Raw genomic sequence first — 23,455 nt, forward strand, 5'->3', positions numbered from 1 at the left:
GGGGTGTGGAGAGAGAGCGCGCCCTCTGCTCCTGCTCTTGTCCTCACCTGCGTGTACTCGGCACAGCCCGGAAGGCTGCCCACGAAGCTGCACACCTCCTCCACCGTCCACTTGCTGATGTCCTCCAGCGGCACGGCCTCCTCCCCGTCCAGGAACAGACCTCCCATGGCGCCTGCACGCCCCGCCGGCCCAAAGGAAGCATAAATCATTAGAGGAGGGGTTGGGGGAGAGAGGCCCGCTGGCGGTAAGTGCACACACACACATGGACACACACACATGGACATGGACACATGGACACACACACACACACACACACACACACACACACATGGACACACACACACATGGACACATGCAGAGGCACGCAGGAGCACAACAGCAGCCGCAGCCCCCTCTCTAAGCCCTCTTCTCTCTCTCTCTCTCTCTCTCTCCATCCCTCTATCCCTCCCTCTCTCTCTCATTTTCCCTCTTATCCCTCCCCGCTCCCTCCAGCTCCCCTGGCCTCTGCTGCAGCTCTGTTAATGACCCCGTCTATTACTGAGATCAGCAAGGGTCAGCGGCAGGGGCCCCTTCCTGGGGGAGGTCTCCGGGGCTGGAAACTGAAAGTGCAGGTAATGTATTTCAGATGGGCCTGCCTGCCTGACTGCTGGGGCTGGGGACCGCACCGCTCAGGGGAAATAAGGAAGGGAGGAGAGGGAGAGAGTGTGTGTGTATGTGTGTGTGTGTGTGTGTGTGTGTGTGTGTGTGTGTGTGTGTGTGTGAGAGAGAGAGAGGGGTCTCTTTAGCTACTTGAGTAATGCCATGTTTTTGACAGCCTGTGCTGAAGGAGGGCATGAGAGTAAGATTTAATATGGGGGCTACCATAGTGTGTGCATGTGCTTGTAAATGAGGGCATGCTTGTACAGTATGAGCTCTCCAGAGTATGTAGCTCATGTTTATATGTATGCGTTAGTGTTTATGTTTAAGTGGAACATGAATTGTTATTTGAATGTTTCAAGCTACTTTTGTATACTTGCATGTGCTTCAGTGAGTACATATGCATGTAAGAGTGTTTTTTCTGTGAGTTTATGTTAATGCACAGTTTTACTTTAGTGTGTGTGTGTGTTAGTGTGTTAGTGTGTTTGTGTGTGTGTGTTAGTGGGTTTGTGTGTGGCTCTTAAGCATTTAATCAGATGTCTCAGCCTTCCCCGGGGACACCTAGGGCAGGCAGGAGTCAGGCTCTGGGCTCAGACTGAATTGGCTGCTTCCTCATCGGGAGGCCTCCTCCATAAAACACACACACACACACACACACACACAGAGAGAGAGAAAGCTCTCAGTGAGCGGGCGTCCCATCCGCACACCGGATCCTTTTACAGGTCATAAAAGCCGAGGCCGGGGCGCGTGCTCCCGCAGACGCCAGCGGCGATGTGTGTGGGGAGGAAGAGCCGGTCTGGAGCAAGAGCACCAAGGAGGGAGGGAGGGATTGAGAGAGAGAGAGACCAGGCTCCAGAGTTTTGGGGGAAATGGCTGTCTCGGACCAAACCATCTGTCTAAACCACCAGTACTTTTGGACTGGAAGAGAACCTGGAAAAATCCTGGGCCTCCGTGATGAGATGCGATGCTAATTCTGATCAGACTATAAATCTAGACTCTAAAACTAGTCTGTTCAGGGCCTGGATCTCCACGGTGTTTATGGCTATGGACTTACTGCTTATTTTGATGGGCTTTGTCAGGAGCTAGCTTTTTGGGTTGGTTTCATTCTGCACTAAACACTACATGGATTAATAGTTATTCCAGCTCACAACTATTATAAGTATTTCAGAGTGCACTACACAATAGTCCATAATAAATATGACTTTGCTGAGCAAAGAAGCTGGCTAAATATCCCTAGGAATTACATGTAAACATGGATAACAGCAGATAGTAAATACATCAACATGTTCTATTAAAAAAAATGATGATCATAATTTGCCTAGTTACATTATTTTAGGTATGATGAGCCAGATTTTAGTTTTGCCAGGCCATAACTGATCAGAATCCCTCATTTGAAGATAGTACTGTGCTGGCTCTTTAAGACAGGGAGTTTGACAGAGAGGCCTACTGGTGCTCAGCTGTGCACTGTCTGTTTAAGACGGGGAGTTTTAACAGAGAGACGTGCTGGGAGTGGCACTCACCCGAGTGGAAGTAGGGATTGGCGTAGGGAAAGCCGAAGGGCAGCGCGTGGCCTGGCAGCGTTGGCAGCGGGGGCATGACTCCGGCAGGCAGGTACTTGGCCTCACTCTTGCCCAGGCCCGGGGCGTAGAGGTGGTGGTTGGGCGACTCAGCTGTGCCTAGGCTGCACGGGCGCCGAGGGCGACCCGGAGCTCGCCAGCTCCTTCATGCCAGCCTGCCCCGACCTCGGCCCGTCCCCGGGTGCAGGCAACCGTCCCAGTTCGGCCCGCGGGCCGTCCGGACGACTTCCGCCGCCTTCCTCCAGCGCCCACCCCCCTCGCCATCGCTGTCTGGATCCCTTCATCTCTTAAATTAGCCGCCCGTCCGATGTCGCGGCGTTCCCTCATAATCTCCTTTCCCTCGGTAAGCCCTCCGTTGTAGGCCTACCCTCGAGTCTCCCAGCACGCCTTCCGCACCGGCGCGCTGCTGGCGCGGAGGGCCGACGCCGACGAGGACTCCTTGGAGGGCGTGGCGGCCTGCTGCGAGGCCCCCTGGTGGTTGAGCGAGAGCAGCGGCGTGTTGCTGTATGCAGCACCAGCGCCGGCGCCATGGGCGGTTCCAGGCTCACACGTAGCGGGTGGCCCTCGGGGATGTCCTGCAGGCTGCGCAGCGCCGGGTGCTCGGGCGGCAGGCCCGCGTGCAGCCCCAGTGGGTCCGACAGCAGGCGCTGCCGGTGCAGGTTCTCCAGCTCCTTCTGACGCAACAGCTCTGCGGACATCTCTAACCTACGCACACACACACACACACACACACACACACACACACACACACAGCCAACATAGCAAATGTTATCATTAAGGGTGTACATTTCGATGCCTTTTGAATAATGATTTCCTGTCATCATAATGTTTAGAAAATGACAATCTAATTCATTTGATGGAAGGTGATGGAGAGACCTATGTGCATGTTTGTGTGTATACGTGTGTGTGTGTGTGTGTGTGTATTTGTGTATGTGTGTGTGGATGTATGTGTCTTTGAGTGAGTGTGTAAGTGTGTGTGTGTGTGTGTGTGTGTGTGTGTGTGTGTGTGTGTGTGAAGGTGAAATTACCTGGCCAGGTTCTGTTTGCGCAGCATCTCCTGCTGACGTGCGAACATCTCGGCCTGGGCCGGCTGCAGGAAGCCATAGCCTGCGGAAACGCACCCGGGGAACAGGCCCGCTGTCAATGTCATGTGCAACCAAACGCATTCCAGATTGCATATTTCACACTCCTCGGAGAAATCACTCTAGCCCCAGAGGACTGCATCCTCTATCCTCATCCTCAACCCTGCTAATGTGCATGCATGTGTGGGGGTGTAAACATACATATATGTATGTATGTACGTATGGAAGAACCTCATTTTTTAAGGTTTGCTGCTATACCTGTTTACCATGTTTAACATTTGAACCAATTTGTGCAAAACGTTCAATAATGAACACACACAAATATCAAACTGCATTAATGGTCAGAACAGTTAACACATAATAAACACCCAGAAATGTTCCTGTTTTTTCTGAAATCTACTGGCTGGGCTTTATGTTTAGGTGTGCGTGCTCTCTCTGACCACAGTGGTTACTCTTCAGCACTCGCCAGCTGGCATGAGCGCACTCTTGGCATGGCATACCTGGCGCTTGGCAGAGTGCAGAGGGCATCCCCAGGAATGGAGGTCGAAGGTGAGGGCCCAGGGCGATGTGAGGGGCATTCTGAGGGGACAGCAGCGGGGGAGGATGGGACATCTCTCTGTGTGGCGCAAACAAACAAACAAACAAACAAACAAAAACAAACAAGAACCATGAGTACTCCATTCACTTCTCCTCTTTCTTGTCCTCCACATTACTCAGGACAGAGAGGGAGTGTGTGTATGTCAGTGTGTGTGTGTGTGTGTGTATACGGAGACCAAATCAGAGCTGTGACCCGCTCACTGTGTGTCTACAGGCTGAGGGACAGGCAGTATGACAGCCAGTGGTGTTACAGAGCCCTGTAGCTGCAACAGTCCAGGCACACGGGTCCCATTCCTCCTCCACTGGAACACTACTGTTGCAGCCCGGAGAATAAAATCCAACCCCAAGCACAAGCCCACACACACACACACACACACACACACACACACACAAACACACAAACAACTGCAGTCTCAATTCTGGACGGTGATGTGCTGTGGGTGATCGTGACGTCCGCTCCCTCCCCGGGTTTATTTTTACCGGCCGCCTCCCGAGGATACGCGCCGCAATGGTCCCTCATCAGTCTTGTCACGCTGCGGCCAGCGGCAATGTTTGTACCCCGGGCCTTCTGCCACCCCCCCACACAGCCCCTCCCCTCACTGCCCCTTGGCCCCCAACCGCCTCACCCCCCTGCATCTCTCTCCCCTCCCTCCTACTCTCCACTGCCTGACACATAATGAGGGCTGAATACACAATAAGAGCATGTCATCGTCGGACAGCTGGGGCTGCCCCCGCTACTGCGGCAGGGCTACAGGCGGGAAGACCTCCTAATTAGCGCAGACCCTTCCCTCCCCTTCTCCTTCTCTCTCCCCCCCCCTCTCTCTTTCTCTCTCTCCTCTATCCCAACACCTCCTCTCTTCGCCCTCCTTCCGCTCTCTACGAGTCTCTCCAATAATAAAAAAGGTGGCGTGCCTCAAAGCCTTTTTTCTTTCAGAAGGGCCTCAATTATGTTTTTTTCCTTTTGTTCTCTCTATAGCCGTGGGCATTGGCCTCGCTCTCCCGCTCCACACTGCAACCACCTTTACAAAGGGGCTAGAGGAGAGAGGGATAGAGAGGAGCGGGTGGGAGGGAGAGAGAGAGAGAGAGAGAGAGGGAGGGAATATGAAGATGTATTCTCCAGCTCGTTGTTTGGGATGAGGGAGCAGGCGGCAGAGCGACTGGTGGCAGAGAGGTGTTGAAATGCAGGAGGCAGTGGAGCATGGAAGATCCAGAAGATTTTTTTTTCTCCTCAAACCCACACCCCTTCTCTCTATTTCTTTTTTTTTTCTTTCGCTCGATGCTCATCTGCCAGCAACACCTCAGCCCATTCACTTTCTGCTCACAGCTTACTAAAACTCTGCAGATTGACAAATACAGTACACTGTCTCTCTCCTCCACTTTCCTCTCTCTTATACACTGTACACACATGTAGGCCCACAGGTGCCTCTCCCTTCTCTACCTCTCTCTTCGTCTCTCTAACTCACACACACACACACATTAACACACACATGCATAGATGCCAGAGATCAGCCCCTCCACTTTGTTCTAACTGAGCCGCAATTCCCCCGCTCCAGGGTAAGGAGAAGTTGCAGCACAAACAAGCGTGAAACACCCAAACACAAGGTGAAAAACACACACAAACAAACAAAAAAAAATGCTGTGTTTTTTTCACATCCTGGTCTTTTCAAGCCATCAAACGCTTGTCTGGGCTTTTCATATGTTTTTTTTTTTTTTATTTCTTTCATTGCCAAAAAAGAAAAAGGAAATCTATGAGAACAAAAATCAATGAGAACCAAAAGAAATCTATAAGAGGCTAAAGAAATTTAAAAAATAGGAATGAGGAAGAGGAAGAAAAAGAACAACAGAAAATAGCACACAGCAAGGAAAGAGAGAGAGAGAGAGAGATAGAGCGAGGGAGGGAGGGAGGGAGAGAATGAGGTGATGTGGAGAGACAGAGGCACGGCAGGGCTGGCGGCAGGGGGAGGAAGAGAGTGGGAGGGAGGGAGGGAGAGGGAAGGAGGGAGGCAGAGGGAAAGAGGGGCTCAGTGCAGGAAGGAAAAGAAAAAAAATCCATCGATCGATGGCGCGGGGTGCCGGCCACCGAGACGTTAATGCTAATCGCGTAACCGTTCTCCGCCAGTGTCGCTCCGCCCGCTCGCTCCTGTGACAGCCCCAATTAATCTTTGTGTGTGTGCGTGTGTGTGTGTGTTTGCACAGAGGGTGTGTGTGTGTATATGTGTGTGTGTGCACACAGATAGTGTGTCTGTGTGTGTGTGTGTGTGTGTGTGTGTGTGTGTGTGTGTGTGTGTGACCTTCGTCCAGCAGCGGCAGTCGGCGCGGCGGCGATGCTTATGTAATTACACTGTGAAGTGTGTAATCACCTGGCCCTAATCCCCCGGGCCTCGCAATTAGCCCGGGCCGCCGGCCGCCGGGGCCTGCCTGGCTGCCAAAGCCCCCGCGCCTGCTCGCCCGCGCGCTCGGCCGCCCCGGACGGCCCCACAGATGAATAACGGTCAATTAAAGCCACATGACTGAGGCCGCGAGGCGTCCGCTCGATCCTAATTAGCCGTAATCATGGGGAGACGTGCCCGGCAGACGTGCCTCGCGTTTTATAGGAAGCAATTTGGGAATGAGGCAGAGGCATTAACCGTTTCATTCAGGAGGCTCCAGCACCAAGCTGGGAAGAGAGAGAGAGGGAGGGAGTGGGAGGGAGACAGAGAGAGAGAGAGAGAGAGAGAGAGAGAGGGAGAGGGGAGTGTTTTCAGAGCTGTGGCTTAGTTCTCCTTCACCTCACTCTTTTTAATTCTCCCTCTTTTTCTGTGCTCTGACTGTTTCTTGCACACTCACACACACACATACACACATTGGTGAACACACACACACACACACACACACACACACACACACACACACACACACAAACAAACACACACACACTGGCTGTGCTTGTGCTGTTGTGCTCATTAGTTTTTTGAAAGTCTTTTCAGAGAGAGAGCACACACACAAGATCGTTAAGGGGGAAATGATTCAGGGCTTGATTCAGCGCTGTTTAAGTCCGCGTTCAACTATAAATGTGTCTTATTTTATAGTTCTGGCCCATGACTAAGGAGAGACTATAGAGCGCCTCTGGGTGTCAGAAAATCCCCTGATATTTACTTTTATAAGCAGTTTTTATCCTGTAAACAACAGCCTGCCAACATACACACTAACTGCTAATGCTGGAGTTTAATATGTCTCTATCTTGATATCTGGTAATATTGCATTCCCTCTCAATCCTTCTGGTCTATAGTTGTCTGATCCTGCCATTTCCTATTCTCTATGCTGTTCTTTCCCACTTTTCTCTCCCTGTCACTCTCACGCCATCTCTTTCACTTCGTTCTTCGTCTAAGCCTCTCACTACTGTTGCTGTCTCTCTCTCTCTCTCTCTCTCTCTTTCTCTCTCTTTCTCTCACTCTCTGTCTCTCTCTCTCTTTCTCTTACTCCTCTGCTTTCCCCTTCCCCCATGCTCTCTTCATTTCTGTCCTTTTTCCCTCTGCCTCTCTCTCTACCTCTTTCCTCTCTCGCCCTCCCACTCCCACTCTCTTTCCCTCTCTCTCTCTCTCTCTCCCTCCCTCCTCCCCCCCTCGGTCTCTGGCAGTAAGGCCAGTAAACCCCAGGGTGTGCGCTCATGTGTGACGACCTGTCAGAGTGGCGGCGGCGGCAGCGTCACCCCCATCCCCCCACCCCTCTACCCTGCCCCCCTCAGCCTTCCCTCCAACGTCTCCCTCCCTCCCTCTCTCTCCCCCCGAAGCTTTTTTCCTCTCTGGCCTGCCTGCTGAACAGCCAGTCGGCTGGGAGGCCAGCGTGCCAAACTGCCCTGGTCGGCTTGGGGGGGAGCAGAGTGGAGGAGGAGGAGGAGGAGGAGGAGGAGGAGGAGGAGGAGGCGTGTGGAGCGGGGCTGACAGCACAGCACAGCACAGCACGGCGCGGCGGGCCGTAATGAAGGCAGCGCGCGGAGGGGATTAGGGCCGCGGCGCCTCGCTCGCCGGGAACGCATTTGCACGGGAAGCTCATTAAAATGCATGAGGCTCCAGCTCCCACTCGCCTCCTCCTTCTCCTCCTCCTCTCAGCTTCTGCTCTCCTCTCCTCCTCACCACCACCACCACCCAGACCGCTGTCTCCTCCACTCTACGGCCGCTACCTCGCTCTGCAGCCAGTCCCCGCCAACGCTTTGCCTCGTGCCCCCCCCCCTCCACACACACACACACACACACACACACACACACACACACACACACACACACACACAAAGACACACACCACCCCCTCGCCTCACACGCCAAACACATTAGCATTTGCCTTGCAGATTTCTCCCAGTGCACCGCGCCGTTTAAGGAGCCCAGACGAATGGCCGGGTCCAGCGCTTTCTTTCGCAGCGCCATCGACCGGCCCTAATGATTTGTTTTTAACAATACGCGCTAATGGCCGTCAGATAATCAATTACGCACCGTCGATAGGAAGGTGAGCTTGAGGAATGGTTTCCGGCTCAACCCCTTTTAGTTGGCCAACCTCTTCTCTCTTTCCCTTTCCCTCTCTCTTTCTCTCTCTCTCTCTCTCTCTCTCTCAGTGGTCAATTCTTTATGGGCGGTGGTAAGGGTGGAGGACAGGGCAGGGGTGGCCTGTCATTAGATGTCCCCTGTCCTTTCCACAATGTCACAACGCAGTCAGTGACAGAGGCCCATGCGCCCCCTCTGCCCTGCGGCATCTCAGCAGCTGAAAGCAGGGGGAGGGAATGGGACAAGTGGAGCCTTTGCCTCCTTTAGACCACCAAGCCATTGCTGGTGGTGCCAAGAAAGGGTTAACAATACAAAAGAAACATAAGAGGAGGGAAGGAGAGAGAGAGAGAAAGAGAGAGAGAGAGCAGGGGCAAGGGCAAGAGCAAGAGAGAGATGAAGAGATAAAGGGGGCCCTGCCCCCCACCCCCCAGGCTTCGGAAGTGTGCAGCCCTAGTTAACATACAGCGGTCCTGTGTGGCTAATTATTCTGTGCTGCTGCGGAACAGGCGGCTCTGTGGCCAGCTCCACGCTGGGATCCCAACAGGGTGCTGGCGGGGTTGGAGATGGGGTTGTTGGGGGGGGGGCACTAACATTGACACCCCCGCGTTGGGCCGCCCTGCACCGCTTCCTCCCCTCCCCTCCCACCCCCTCGCCTCACGGCCCATTATCGATCCGCCGGCTTCCCGCGGCACATAAAAATGTCGACAAGCAATTCTGGCGCCCACGCTCCGCTGGCGCGGCTTTGTTTTAAAATAGGAGGGAAGCAAGGCCAGGGGCCTCGCAGTGAGGGGGAGAGAGGAGGAGGAGAAAGGAGGACAGGAAGGAGAGAGGGAGGGGGGAGGGGGAGCGTATTGGGTTTGGGAGTAGAGTAGTTGGGGGGTGGGTGAGCTGGTGGGGAGGATAAGTTTCTGTCGCCGTAACGACCCGCTCAGCCCCTGAATCCACACATAAATACCTCCTGACAAGATCAAATCAAAGCGGTGATGCAGAGGAGTAACACAAACTGGCAGATCCTATTAAGCAGATTTTTTTTTCTTTCTCCTCCTCTCTTTTCAGTCTTTCTTTCCTATTGCAGCAAACTTCCACCTCTCCCTTCTTGGCTTTTCACTTTTTTTCCCCCTCTTAGCCACGCTCTCTTTCTCTCTGTCTTTCTTTCTACCTTTCTTTCAGCACGTAATTCTTCTCTTTTTTTTAAAAAAAGGGGGTGTTGTGCGGTCACCCACTTCACCAGTCATGCAGTATTCATTAGAATAGGACGCAGGGTTCATTATTAATGTAAAATATTCATGTTATCTCAGGGCATGGAAATGCCTCTTCCTCTCTCTCCGTGCTCCCTGACGGTAAAGTGCGTCTGGGAGGCCTTGGACGGTGTGGCAGTGTGCCGGCGTGGTGAGTGTGCTGACCGTCTCCCCCTGACCGCATGCAGTTCGTTGACAGGCAGGAGAGTGACGCTCGCCTCACATGTTGTTTTTGCATCTGACGTTTCCCTCCTTCACATACGCACATGGATTAGCACACACACAAATGCACACACACACATACATACTCTCACACACACACACAAGCCCATACACACACATTTACACACACACAAACACAGAATTTGGAAAAGTCATGAAAGCGCAACCATATGTGTGGTTTTGAGTCATTTTCACATCTCGGGGCCAGACCAGGAAACCCCCCCTCCACAGCTGGCCTCAACTGCCCAAACTACGGCCAAGGCATTCAACCTTTACTTTACGACTCGCTCTGTGTGTGTGTGTGTGTATGTGTATGAGAGAGAGAGAGAGAGAGAGAGAGAGAGAGAGAGAGAGAGAGATGGTTAACATGCGTGTGTGAGATTCTTCTAGCAGTTTTAGATTGCTGTGTGAGGCCATATTAATTTGTGAGTGGTTTATGACAAAAACCTGATGTGGTTTTTTGATGTGTTCATCTCTGTCTTTCGCATATGTAAGTGGGAAAAAAACAGTAGAAAACCAAAATACACACTTGTGTTTTGTGTGTGTGTGTGTGTGTGTGTGTGTGTGTGTGTGTGTGTGTACATATGTGCAGTAAATGAGTGTGTATCTGTGTGTGCATTTGTGTGTGTGTGTACATATGTGCAGTAAATGAGTGTGTGTGTGTGTGTGTGTGTGTGTACCTCTCACTGAAGTGGGCGTCGCGGTGCTGGGGCAGACCCTGCTTGCGGCGCTGGCTGGAGGAGCTGCCGGCGGAGGGCAGGTGGGCCTCCATCGCCCCGGGGTTCCTCACGGCGGCCATGGCCTCCTGACGCACCCGCAGCAGCTCTGCAAGGACACACACAGGACCAGGGGCTCTTAATCTATCCCAGAGATTAGAACAGACTAGTGTTCTTAATCTACTGTATCACACATATAGGCTCCAGTGTGCTACAGGGTGAGCAATGCAATGCTGTTTCCTTCCGTTCATCCCAATAGCATAATAAGTATGCACTGCATTAAACTTAATGGAATAATTAATACACTGCTCTGTTTTACTTGGAACTGGAAGAGATGTATGCAATGAAAAACTCCACAATAACTGTTCACTTCAAACTAAACCATTGTAGCCATAAACTGTTTGCATGCACTGCTCTCAACCTTCAGGCCTTGAATAGATTGTGAGTTCAAAGGTCATCGTGAATTCAATCAAGTCTAGTCCTTTATTCTTATATGTTTGTATGTTTTACCCAAACTGCAGTTCACTTCCCTGTAGTTGTTTGAGTCTTTAAATAGTGCCACAGTCATGTGAGCTGGGCATGTTTCAGTCTTATTCAGGGTTTGGTTTGTAAATCCTACCCTGTGGAGTTGGCAGCCAGCTGTGAGGGTAGCTCTGCAGGTTAGTACAGGCTTTTACTTAAGGACTTTCTAATCCAGCCCATTTCAACCTCACTGAAGTTTGCCCCGTACTTTGTGCAGAAAATAACTGGGGGACCCTCTCCTGACTTGACTGAGGGTCCACTTACAGTATGCAAGAGATATGTGATATGTATGCACATACACACAAACACACACACAGACACATGCGCGCACGCACGCGCACACACACACACACACACACACACATACAGTAAAATAACAACTTAAAACTACACAGACACATTTGACGCACACATCATTTTTTGGAGATGAAATCCAGTGGACTGCACCAGAGATCAGCCAGTGAAAAAGGCTGAACGTCCCCACTCCACCCCACCTCCACCCCACGCTGGCCCTGGTCCTCCCCTGGCGCTCCATCATCATCCATCCAGTGGGGTCACCAGAGGAAGCCCTGCCCCTAATGAACGGGTGTTAAATTGGAATTGCATCCTGTGTACACACACCACCCCCCTATCCACCCACCCACCTACTGCCATCATCACCACCAACACACACACACACACACACACACACACACACACACACACACACACACTCCACCCTGCAATCTCCCTCTCTCTCTCCGTCTCTCCCTGCACACCCCTGCCCCCAGCCTCCGCCCCTACTCCTCCACCTTCTTTTTAATTAGACAGTTCCCCCGGGGGCTGGCGGCCATTTCCGAGGCCAGCGTGTGTGTCTGAGTGATGGGGGTCGGAGGCAACGCTGATATTAATGCAGAGCGGCCTGCTCTATCGATCTGTTTATCACACTGACCACAGGGGGAGCGGGAGATGGCAGACAAGCCCCGCACACACCGAGAGAGAGAGAGAGAGAGAGAGAGAGAGAGAGAGAGAGAGAGAGAGAGCAGAGAGAGAGAGAGCAGAGAGACGGGAGGGGGAGGTTGAGATGCAGGGAGTGGTAGAGATGGAATGAGAGAGAGCCAGAGAGGAGGGAGGGAGGAAGGGAATGAGACAGAGGCAGTTGGCAGGAGAGAGGGATAGGAAAAGTCAGAGAGAGAAGCAAGGAAGAGAGAGAGAGACAGAGACAGGAAGTGAGTGAAAATGAGGCATCTTAGCCAAACACACTCACACACACAGACACATGCCAAGCACGCACGCCAACACACACACACACACACACACACACATACAGTAAAATAACAACTTAAAACTACACAGACACATTTGACGCACACATCATTTTTTGGAGATGAAATCCAGTGGACTGCACCAGAGATCAGCCAGTGAAAAAGGCTGAACGTCCCCACTCCACCCCACCTCCACCCCACGCTGGCCCTGGTCCTCCCCTGGCGCTCCATCATCATCCATCCAGTGGGGTCACCAGAGGAAGCCCTGCCCCTAATGAACGGGTGTTAAATTGGAATTGCATCCTGTGTACACACACCACCCCCCTATCCACCCACCCACCTACTGCCATCATCACCACCAACACACACACACACACACACACACACACACACACACACACACACACTCCACTCCTGCCCTCTTCTCTTCTCCGCCTCTCCTTGCACACCCTGCCCCCCAGCCTCCGCCCCTACTCCTCCACCTTCTTTTTAATTAGACAGTTCCCCCGGGGGCTGGCGGCCATTTCCGAGGCCAGCGTGTGTGTCTGAGTGATGGGGGTCGGAGGCGGCGCGGCTGATATTAATGCAGAGCGGCCTGCTCTATCGATCTGTTTATCACACTGACCACAGGGGGAGCGGGAGATGGCAGACAAGCCCCGCACACACCGAGAGAGAGAGAGAGAGAGAGAGAGAGAGAGAGAGAGAGAGAGAGAGAGCGAGCAGAGAGAGAGAGAGCAGAGAGACGGGAGGAGAGGTTGAGATGCAGGGAGTGGTAGAGATGGAATGAGAGAGAGCCAGAGAGGAGGGAGGGAGGAAGGGAATGAGACAGAGGCAGTTGGCAGGAGAGAGGGATAGGAAAAGTCAGAGAGAGAAGCAAGGAAGAGAGAGAGAGACAGAGACAGGAAGTGAGTGAAAATGAGGCATCTTAGCCAAACACACTCACACACACAGACACGCTTCACTTCTACTGGGTTTAGTTGTTTACCCAGACAGCCCATATGAAATGCACGGGTCGGACCGGCTCCAGCTGACGACACCTCCACTCCTGAACTCATCCGTCTGAGCCTCCCACCCAAATCTCTCATTATTACTTAACAACAGTGATGAAAAATGCACACGGTTGCTTCGCTCCCTTCTCTGCCTGTCTCTCTTTCCCTCTCTCTGCCTCTCTCTCTTTTACACTCTCCCCTCCATCCTCTCTCTCTTTCAATCACTCACTCTCTCTCCATCTCTCTAGGAGCTGCTGGTGGAAAGGCACACTCAAGGCTACTGTATTTCAGGCCATGCAGCCCTGGCTGAGGGAGAGCTGTACATTATTCCCTTTCATCCTGCCCAGAGCAGAGGGGTCACTTCTTCGAGCCGTGCCCCAGAGAACCAGCCATCCATACTTTAGTATGCCCAGAGAGAGAGATGGAGAGAGAGAGAGAGAGGGAAGGAGGGAGAGGGTGGAGGATGGGGAAGAAAAGACGAAAGAGAAGGAGAACTCGCCCCCTTCATCTTGCTGCTCTCAACAAGCTTCAGAGAAGCCAGTCAAGCAAAAGAGTTCATCAGGCCGGCCCAGCTTCTGTACGGCCCAGCCTCTCTGTAAAAAGCACTTTTAACCCAGCTCTCTCTGTCTCCCTCCCTCCCCTCCCCCATCTCTCTCTCTCACTCTTCCCCCACTCTCTCTCTCACTCACCCCTTACCCCCTCTAGCATTTTTGTCTCTCCTCTCTCTGCGCCTGCTTGGCTTTATCCGCCTAAGATACTGAGGTGGCTGTTTCTGTCTCTTTCTCTTCCTTCTTGCTGTATATTTTCTGCCTCTCCCTCTCTTTCTCTCTCTGTCTTTCCCTCTGTCAGTCTCTCTCTCTGTGTCTTTCCTTCTGTCTCTCTCTCTCTCTCCATCTTTCCCTCTGTCTCTCTCCAAAAGTGTCATGGACGGTGCAGCCACTGAGCGCGTCTAAAGACACACCCTACTCGCCTTCTCCCATGTGGCACCCATGTGGTCTCTCTTCCTCTTCCTACTCTGTGCCCGCTGAAGCCTCCCCATTAGAGCTCCGCTTACCAGCGAGCGGCACACGGTGTCCCCACTCAAAACAGCACCCAGGCTGGGCTTATGGATTTATCAATTTTACACGCACATCAGGTACACCGCGCCTCGGTCAGGCAGCGTCTGTTTATCAGGCTTCCTGAGCAAGCCCTGTCACCGGCTATACCTCCACCCCTTCCCACAGCCTCCATTAAGAAGTGTTAAAGACAAAAGGAGATGGAGGGTGATGTGGATTTGTTTTTCTTTTTCACTTTTCTTTTTTTTGTTGTTGTTGTTGTTGCTGGAGTCCTCCTCGCCTCACGTTTCTCTGTGCGTCTTTTCATCACAGCAGTATTAGGTGGAGAGAAAACAGAGGAGAGGGGGAGAGGGTGTGTGTGTGTATGGGGGGGGGGGGGGGTCTCCTGCCTGGCCACCTTACAGCTGAGGAGTGAGGCCCACAACACCTTTCAGCCCCCCTTTACCCCCCACCAGATACACACACACACACAATAACACACATACACACACACACTTCTTCACAGGCTTTCATTTCTGGGCCTCCACTTCAAACACATGAAAGGATGCTCTGCAGGGACTCACGCAAAAGGGAGGCTAGAAAAAAGCAAAGAGAGAGAGAGAGAGAGAGAGAGAGAGAGAGAGAGAGAGGGAGGGAGGGAGGGAGAGAAAGGCAGGGAGGGGGAGGCCAGAAAAAAAGAAAGAATATAAAAGCATCCCTGTGCTTAGAGAGGTCTGTGGGTCGGGGAAGTGGCGAGGATGGGGGGTCAGAGAGGCCCACTGAAGCATCTTGTCAATGTCAAGGGGCCGTTGTGGGACCACGAAGCTCCCGAGGGCCAGGCACAATCCCTGCATCCAAACAGTCAACAGACGAGAGAAAGAGAAACACAGAGACGGAGGGAGAGAGAGAGAGAGAGAAAGAGAAAGAGAGAGAGAGAGAGAGAGAGAGATGGCACTAGCAAGGGATGAGAGTTAGTGATAGAAGAACAGGGCGAGACAAGGAGAGGAATTCAGAAAAGAATTGAGGGTACCGGAGGGAGAGAAAGTGAAAGTCTGTTGGTGAAGGGAGAGGGAGAGATGAAAAGAATTACGGCCTGGAAAGAAGAGTTTTTGTGACAGAGTTGGAAGAACTAGGGGGAGGTTCAGGATGGAGAGAGAGAGAGCGAGAGAGAGAGAGAGAGAGAGAGAGAGAGAGAGAGAGAGAGAGAGAGAGAAAGGGAAAAGCCAGACAGCTAGAGATCAAGTCTCCCCAGTGCCAAAGTGGTTTTCCCGAAAACTTAGTCCAAAAGCAGAAAAACAAAAAGTTAAGGAACGGCCGAGAAAACAAACAAGGTCATAAATTACCCCATCCTGGGACGGGGCTGGTGCAGCGAGTCTACAGACACACACACACACCCACGCGCACAGAAGGACAGACAGACGGGTGGAGCGGAGTGGAGGACAACAGCTCTGGGACAGGACAGCAGACTGTCAAAGTGTGTCTGGATGCGCCAGAGCTTCACACGCCAGCTTGGAACTGTGAACCTACGAAGCCGACGCAGCTTATTACTTCGAGAGAAAAAACACACGAGACAGTTCCAAGGTGAGGGAGATCCTGTGAGAATACAAGGTGAAGAAAAGACAGGAGAGTGAAAAAAAACATCAACAAGTCAGCTAAGGCAGTTAGCTGATTGAGCCGATCAACTGTGAGGTGTTTGGGGAAGAACCCTGAATATCACTCCCATCAAAGACTTGGCAGCTGAGTGAGTTGGCAGCGTCTGACTGCCAAGGCCTTATCGTTTGCTTATAAACTGAACGTGCTTAGACAAGCCAACACACACACACACACACACACACACACACACTCACACTCACACTCACACACACACACACACACACACACACACACACACACACACACACACACACACACACACACACACACACACACACCAACACAGACCCATCATCTGAACATACTTTCTTTAAAAAAATTGGATGCAGGCTTGCATGTTTCAAACAGCAAAAAGTTGGATGTGTTCATAGTTTTTTTTTCATTCTCCTGTTTTCAAAAAGAAAACCACAAGTCCTTTCTGACACCTCTCTCCTCTCACTCTGAATGTGAATCACACCCAGTGTGTGAACACAAGCAGGAGGATGTGGAGCAGCACGCTTGCTGCTGAGGTGATGCTGAGAGACACACACAGAGAGGAAGAAAGAAAGAGAGAAAGAGAGAGAGAGAGGGATGGAGTAAATGAGGATATGTTGAGAGTCAGTGGGAGGTAGATTGCTGGTGTGTCTTTGAACACATAGTGAGTGCAGGGTTGTGGCTGCACCCCCGGCTCCCCCCTGTGCCTGTCTGCAATGCAGCAGCAGCAGCAGCAGCAGAGGCAGAGGCAGCACTCCTCACACTCCCCACCGCAGGCATGTCGTCCAGGGGCTCCGGGAGCCGGCAGAACCCCTGTACCCCCATAAACCCCCATAAACCCCCACCGGCACACCCCAACCACACTGGCACTAATGCCTCTCAGATGCACGAACGACAAGAGAGGGAGAGAGAGGGAAAGAGGGATAGAGGAAAAGAAGGAGGGAGTGAGGGAGGGAGGAGCAATTAAAGCAGTAACAGCACTCACCCCTCCGATTTGCGGGCGGCAATTAAAAATCATTGCTGATCAAATAAAAATAAAAAGGCGGCGCGCACCCGGACCCACGTGGATGTGAAGTTTCATTAAATTTATGCCACTGTGAAAGTGCCGTAAAAGCTAGTGGCAATTAATGTTCCATTCTTCTAAAAAGAGAAGGGGGAGGGGGGGGTGTTCCACAGCCAGCGCCCTGCCCGGTTTAGAGGCCTATTTAAGAAATAATCCACAGACAAAACTGAAAAGAGGGATGAGAGGAGGAGAGGGGAGGAGAGGAGAGCACGGTGAGGAATGCTGGAAGGGGGGATTGAAAGGGAGGCGCGCAGGATTAATTTTTTATCTACACATCATTTGAATTCTCCCTCGTCTGCCAAACCTGTATATCACAGGCGGCTATAAATTTGAGGCCGGAGCAAACGGGGGGAAAAAATCAAACGCTAAAGGAAGGGTGGCTGTGGGGTGGGGTATGGGGGGGGCGTACTTGTCGTTTCCATGGTATTGGTAATTTAGAGGACTGGCTGGCAGCCAATCAGAGTGCCCGAATCGATATCCAACAAACCTCAGCTCCCCAGCGCTAGCGTTATTTACAATGGTGTAGAGCAGCAGTCAGAAATCTCACAGACTGACATTCTGACATCGGGTGGGCCGGCTCTGGAAATAGAAATGTCAGCAGTCTCTGCCGTGCGGAGCGCGCCTGGAATTTAGCTAAAATATGCCTGAATAAGGCAGAACGGACTTGATAATTCATTCGTTCAGATGTTTTGTGTATACCCACTTGATATTGAAAGTTTGCCATTGAGATGACTGAGTTGTTTGTGCTCTTGTGTGTGCCTGTTGGTGTGCAGATCTTCTGTTTGTCTGTTGTTACTGTGCTGTGAGTGGTTTGTGCATCTGCTTTGTCTGATCGCATACAGATGACCACGTGTGGGACTGAAATGGGTTTTGGGTGCCGCAAGCGCCACTAGCTAGTTTTGGTGTCGTCACTGGAGCGGTCAGATCTGACACCACACTCCCACTAAACCATAAGCACGGGCCAGTGTTCCATACTGACTTGCACAACCACGTAGAATAACATCACGTCACACATGGGAGATGAGGTAATGACCCCAGGCCTTTGAGCCAGCCAGCTGTGGCATGGGATTGTAGTCTGGTGTGTGTGTGTGTGTGTGTGTGTGTGTAACCAGGGAAGAGTTCATACAAACAAACGTGCACACACGCGCGCACACACACACACAATCTCTCTCTCTCTGTCTCTCATTCTTTCTGTCACTAATTCCTCCCACCCAAACACATTCATACTTACGCTAAAGAGACATGTAATCTGTCTTGCTCTATCTCTCAAGATCACACACACAGCAACACCATTTTTTTAACTTCTCACACCAATGTAACACCTTTATATCTCTCCAAGACACACTATCAGCCTCTCTCTCACACACACACACACACACACGCAAACTAACCTCCGTGGCTGGGGACGCCCATGTTGTTGGCCAGCTGGTAGAGGCGTTGCTGCTGCTCCTCATAAGAGCCGTGCTCGTTGAGCGCTGACATCATCCGCCGGTAGTGCTCCTCGGGGGTCATGTGACTTCCCGGCTCCAACACAGGGGTGTGTGAGTTCTCTGTGGAGGTAAAGGTGAAGTTAGAGAGAATTGCAATGGGGGCATAAAGAAAAGAGGCAGTGGGAAAAAGAGAGGAAAGGGGAGAGTGATGAAGGGATGTATGGGGGTGGTGGGTGAAAGAGAGAAGTGTGGGGCGAGGGAGGGGGGAAACTTAACTCATCTGTGCCATGGCTGCTGCTGTATAAACATATCAGAGGGTGAACATAAAACTCTGTGCAGCCGGCACCACTGCAGTAAAACTGCCTGGGCTGAGCGACGGCGCTAACGCACTTAAACACCACTCAGCTGTGGGGCTGGGGACTAGGAGACACACACACACACACACACACACACACACACACACACGGTTATCTATCAACCAAACCCTTTCCCATCACCACCAAACTGCTCTGTGAGGTTCTGAGGGATGTGTGTGTGTGAGTGTGTTGTGTCTGAGTGTGTGTGTGTGTGTGAGAGAGAGAGAGTTATTAGCTAGCAAGTGAATAGTTGGATCTGGTTGGCACAGTGAGGTTCCCCCGTCATTGTGAAGCGCTTTGAGTATTGTGAAAAGCGCAGTATAAATGTAATGTGTTGTTGTTATCTACATGACTATGTATGCCCCTGTGTCTATGTGTGTGTGTGTGTGAGAAAGAGAGAGTGCTTGGTATGTGTGTGTGTGTGTGTGTGTGTGTGTGTGTTTGTGTGTGTGTGTGCGTGTGTGTCTGAATAGTTTGCATGAGTGAGTGTGTGTGTGTCTGAATAGTTAGCATAAGTGACTGTGAGTGTGTGTGTGTGTATGTATGTGTGTGTGTGTGTGTGTGTGTGTGTGTGTGTGTGTGTATGTATGTGTGTGTGTCTAAATAGTTTGCGTTAGTGAGTGTGTGTCTGAATAGTTAGCATAAGTGACTGTGTGCGTGTGTGTGTGTGTGTGTGTGTGTGTGTGTGCGTCGTCTGTGGCTGCGTCTCTCCAGTGCTGCCGTGCTGAGCTGTGGTCTGGGGCAGGGCTGCGAGTGGCGGCAGCAGTAACCCCAGCCACCGCTCCAGAGCAGAGCAGAGGAGAGGAGGAGGAGGAGAGGAGAGGAGGAGAGGAGGAGGAGGAGGGGGGTATTTTTACCCTCCTCATTGAAACCTGAGCCTGGCCCCGGGCTGGCGAGCAGCAGTGGCGCGGGGAGAACGGAGCGAGGGAGGGAGGGAGGGAGAAGGGGGAGAGAGGGGAGGGATAAAGGGATAGAGGGAGAGAGAGGGAGGGAGGGAGGATAGAGTAGAGGAGAGGAAGAAGGAGGGGTGGCGGGAGGAAAGCAGCGCCGTCTCTGTCTCCTCCGCCAAGCGCCTGCTAATCCACCCAGGGGCCTTCAGGTGTGTGTGTGTGTGTGTGTGTGTACATGGGTGTGTATGTGTGCATGTGTATATTTGGGCGCTTCCATCCGTGTGTACTTCCATGGCTCAGTGCCTAAATGTGCGAGTGTGTTTGCACTTGGCTGTTTGTCTAAGTGTGTGTGTGTGTGTGTGTGTGTGTGTGCGTGTGTGTGTGTGTGTGTGTGTGTGCCTGCCTCATCTTGGCAGTTTTGTTTATTTGGCTGTTTTCCAGAGTATTTCAGTATGTGACAATGAGAGTTTACCTATAAGCGCAGAAGGGCACAGACAACTCTTTTGGTGCGCTCAAAGACTTGACATGTCTGCGGTGGAGTGTGTGTGAGTGTGTGTGTGTGTGTGTGTGTGTGCTCTCCACCACTGATTACACCAGTATTTGGCTGTGAAAAGCACATAGGGTGTAAGCCTGCATACGGCTTCTGTCACTGTCTGTATTTTGACGGCTGTATGTGTTAGTGTGTCCTTGCCACTAATTGTGAGTTGGTCTGTAAATGCTTGCGCGTGTATCCATGATAGCATACATGACTGTGCATACATGTGCATGAATACATTTGCGTGTTCATATGCATGAGTACAGTATGTTTGCACCTGCCTGCATAGTGTGCAGTTATCTCTGTGTGTGTGTGTGTGTGTGTGTGTGTGTGTGTGTGTGTGTTTGTGTGTGTGTGTGTGTGTGAGTGTGTAGTGCCTGTGTGTGTGTGTATTTGTAGTGTGTGTAGTGTGTGTGTGTGTGCACTCGCTGTGTCTTAATGTGTGTGCGTCTGCTTCACTCAGTCTGTGGTCTCGGCGGGGGGGCGGTGGCTCTGCCACAGAGAGAGAGAAAAAAAATCAGCGGGCGGATTTGCCAGCCCCAAATCTGTTTGTATCTCGAGCTCGCTCCACACTCAGCCTGCGCTAAGACCGGCTCATTGCAGCTTTTCTGTCTGCTTTAGTCATTAAAGGTAAAGCCTGATGCGCACGAGTCTGCTCCGCCATCAGGTAGGTGTGTGTGTGTGTGTGTGTGTGTGTGTGTGTGTGTGTGTGTGTGTGTGTGTGTGTGTGTGTCTATTGGTGTCTATACATCTGGTTTGTGTACATTGTGAGTGTCTATACAAACACGTGAGCATATACAGGTAGTATACCCATCCTATATTTTTTAAGGACACATTTTGTTAAATCTCCATTATATTTAGTTTTATACATGAGCAAGCATTTGTATTTATATATATATAGTTTGTTTGTACTCACAAAAGTTTGTGTGTGTGTGTGTGTGTGTGTGTGTGTGTGTGTGTGTGTGTGTGTGTGTGTGTGTGTGTGTGTATGTGTGTGTATGTGTGCACGCATGTATTAGGAGGGAGGTGGGGGTAAGGTTCTTAAACAGGGGCAGCTGCTGGACTCCCCTCTCAGCGCCCGCCTTGTTTGGGTGGGAAGGCGGATCACCAGGCCCAAGACATTAGATCAGCAGCACTTTAAAGCTGCCCTAATCCCTCCCCAGGTGACCGGCGCACTGCCTGCTGAAAAAAGTGCTGCGCAGGGGACCTAACCTACGTATGAGGTGAACACATAAGGTCTGTGTGCGTCAGCCACACCTAACCACATAACAGGGGCGGCCATTTCATAGAAGTCGCTGAGTCTGCAACCAAACACCCAAAGCCCTCTGCCTCACAGCTGGCCCAACATGACACAGTTTTGATGGGGTGTCGTATTGTTCTGTGGGTGTATGAGCTCAATTCAGTGTTTGAAGTCGAAACTTTGTGTTGTAGCCCGAACTGGCAACTCAACTTCACTTAAAATTTTAGGAACGCTAATCTGACAGATTACTATATGCCAGAGTATTTGATGAATTCCCGTTAATGGCATGACTCAACATAAGATTAAAACATTAAAAAAACACACACACACAAATATTTGTCTTTCTTTCTTTTTATCCTCTTTCCCTTCCTTATTCCCCTCCCTTCCTCTCTCTCTCTCACCCACTTCCTCTATGTCTCTCTCTCTCTCTGTCTCTTTCTCCCCCTCTCTCCTACCATGTCTGTAGGTGTGGGGTCTCCAGAGAGGCGTCGGAGCGTCTGTCCCTCCCCCCGCAGTCCAGCACCAATTAGTGGCCAGACGTCGTCCCGGTCCCAGCTGACCCAGCTGGCTCTGTTGTCCCTGCTCAACGGCTCCCTGACCGCCTCTCGCCTCTCCCTCCACAGGACCTCACACTGACAGCACGCTCACCAACACACATGTTTAAGAAAACGGTGGGATATGCATATTTCAACATCTCTCTCTCTCTCTCTTGGTCGCTCTCTCTCTCTCTCTCTCTCTCTCTCTCTCTCTCTCTCTCTCTCTCTCTCTCGGTTCGGTCGCTCCCTCTCTCTCACTCTTGTGTTGTTTGTGTGTGTGTGTGTGTGTGTGTTTGGGTGACAGTGTGTCAGTGTGTGTCTACGTATGTGTGTGTGTGTGTGTGTGTGTGAGGGCGTCAGGAGGGCAGTTAAACAGCTGACCTAATCCCTGCAGTGGGCGGAAAATCAGGCAGCATGGGTGATTGTGGTGATTGTGTGTGTGTATGCATGAGCAAATGTGTGTGTGTATGTGTGTTTTTAACACACAAGAGGGTCGGTGTGCATTTATCGCAGTGTGCAGAGAGTGGATGTGTGTGTGTGTGTGTGTGTGTGTGTGTGTGTGTGTGTGTGTGTGTGTGTGTGTGTGTGTGTGTGCACCTTGGTCCCACTAGTGTGCGGGGCTGTCAGCGCGTGCGCGCATGCATGTGATTTGTGCCCCTCCTGAGTGGGAGCAGGGAGCCCCTCTCACCACAGCCTGCTGTATAATGCATCAACAAGAAACCTCTCCCCCAGACCCCCCTGACACACACACACACACACACACACACCACAACACACACACACACAGACACACACACACACACCACAACACACACATACACGGAAGGAGGTAGAGATAAGGAGAGAGAGAGAGAGAGAGGAGTGGGACAGACAGATAGGCAGAGGGTGTGAGGGAGTGCAGAAAGAAAGAGCAAGAGAGAGAGAGAGAGAGGTGGAGACAGGACAGGAAGTGAGGGAGAGAGAGACAGCTAGGGGGTGAGTGAAAAAGAAGGGAGCAAAGACAGAGGGGTGAGAGGAGGGAAATGATGGAAGGGGAAGCAAACAGCAGTAGGAGCGTAGGAGGACAGTGACTTTCTCTCTCCCTCCCTCTCCCTCCCCTCTCCCTCCCTCACCCTCTCTCTCTATCCTCAGGTATTAGCAGTAGTGACAGCACAAGGCTAAACAGTGAAAAGATGTTTTTTGCAGCACTCGCACATTCACTGTTACACTGCCCTTAACATCTCTTATTCGCAACACAAATTCCACAGCACTGTAGATGCTTTCAGACCTACGTGTAAGTCCGCATGTTCTGCGGATGTCAAGTGGCTGGGCCGTGTATCTGAACAACATAACCGGCCATTTGGAATTCCGAACTTAGCCGGCTGTTACACTACTCCCCACGTAGTATTTCTGGCGGACATCATGTAAA

At 51.6% G+C, this 23,455-nt stretch overlaps 1 protein-coding gene across 1 annotated transcript in view; it reads right to left on the bottom strand.

Annotated features, from left to right (window-relative positions):
- Positions 1-23,455, bottom strand: part of samd11 (sterile alpha motif domain containing 11) — a 62,817-nt gene that overhangs the window by 1,457 nt on the left and 37,905 nt on the right. Inside the window, 8 exon segments of the mRNA XM_048240582.1 lie at positions 48-172; positions 2,157-2,325; positions 2,328-2,717; positions 2,720-2,918; positions 3,242-3,320; positions 3,796-3,911; positions 10,547-10,691; positions 18,452-18,610. Coding sequence (XP_048096539.1) covers positions 48-172; positions 2,157-2,325; positions 2,328-2,717; positions 2,720-2,918; positions 3,242-3,320; positions 3,796-3,911; positions 10,547-10,691; positions 18,452-18,610 — 1,382 coding nt within the window.

This window comes from Alosa alosa, chromosome 4 (assembly GCF_017589495.1).
Source record: "Alosa alosa isolate M-15738 ecotype Scorff River chromosome 4, AALO_Geno_1.1, whole genome shotgun sequence".
Classification (NCBI taxonomy): domain Eukaryota; kingdom Metazoa; phylum Chordata; class Actinopteri; order Clupeiformes; family Clupeidae; genus Alosa; species Alosa alosa.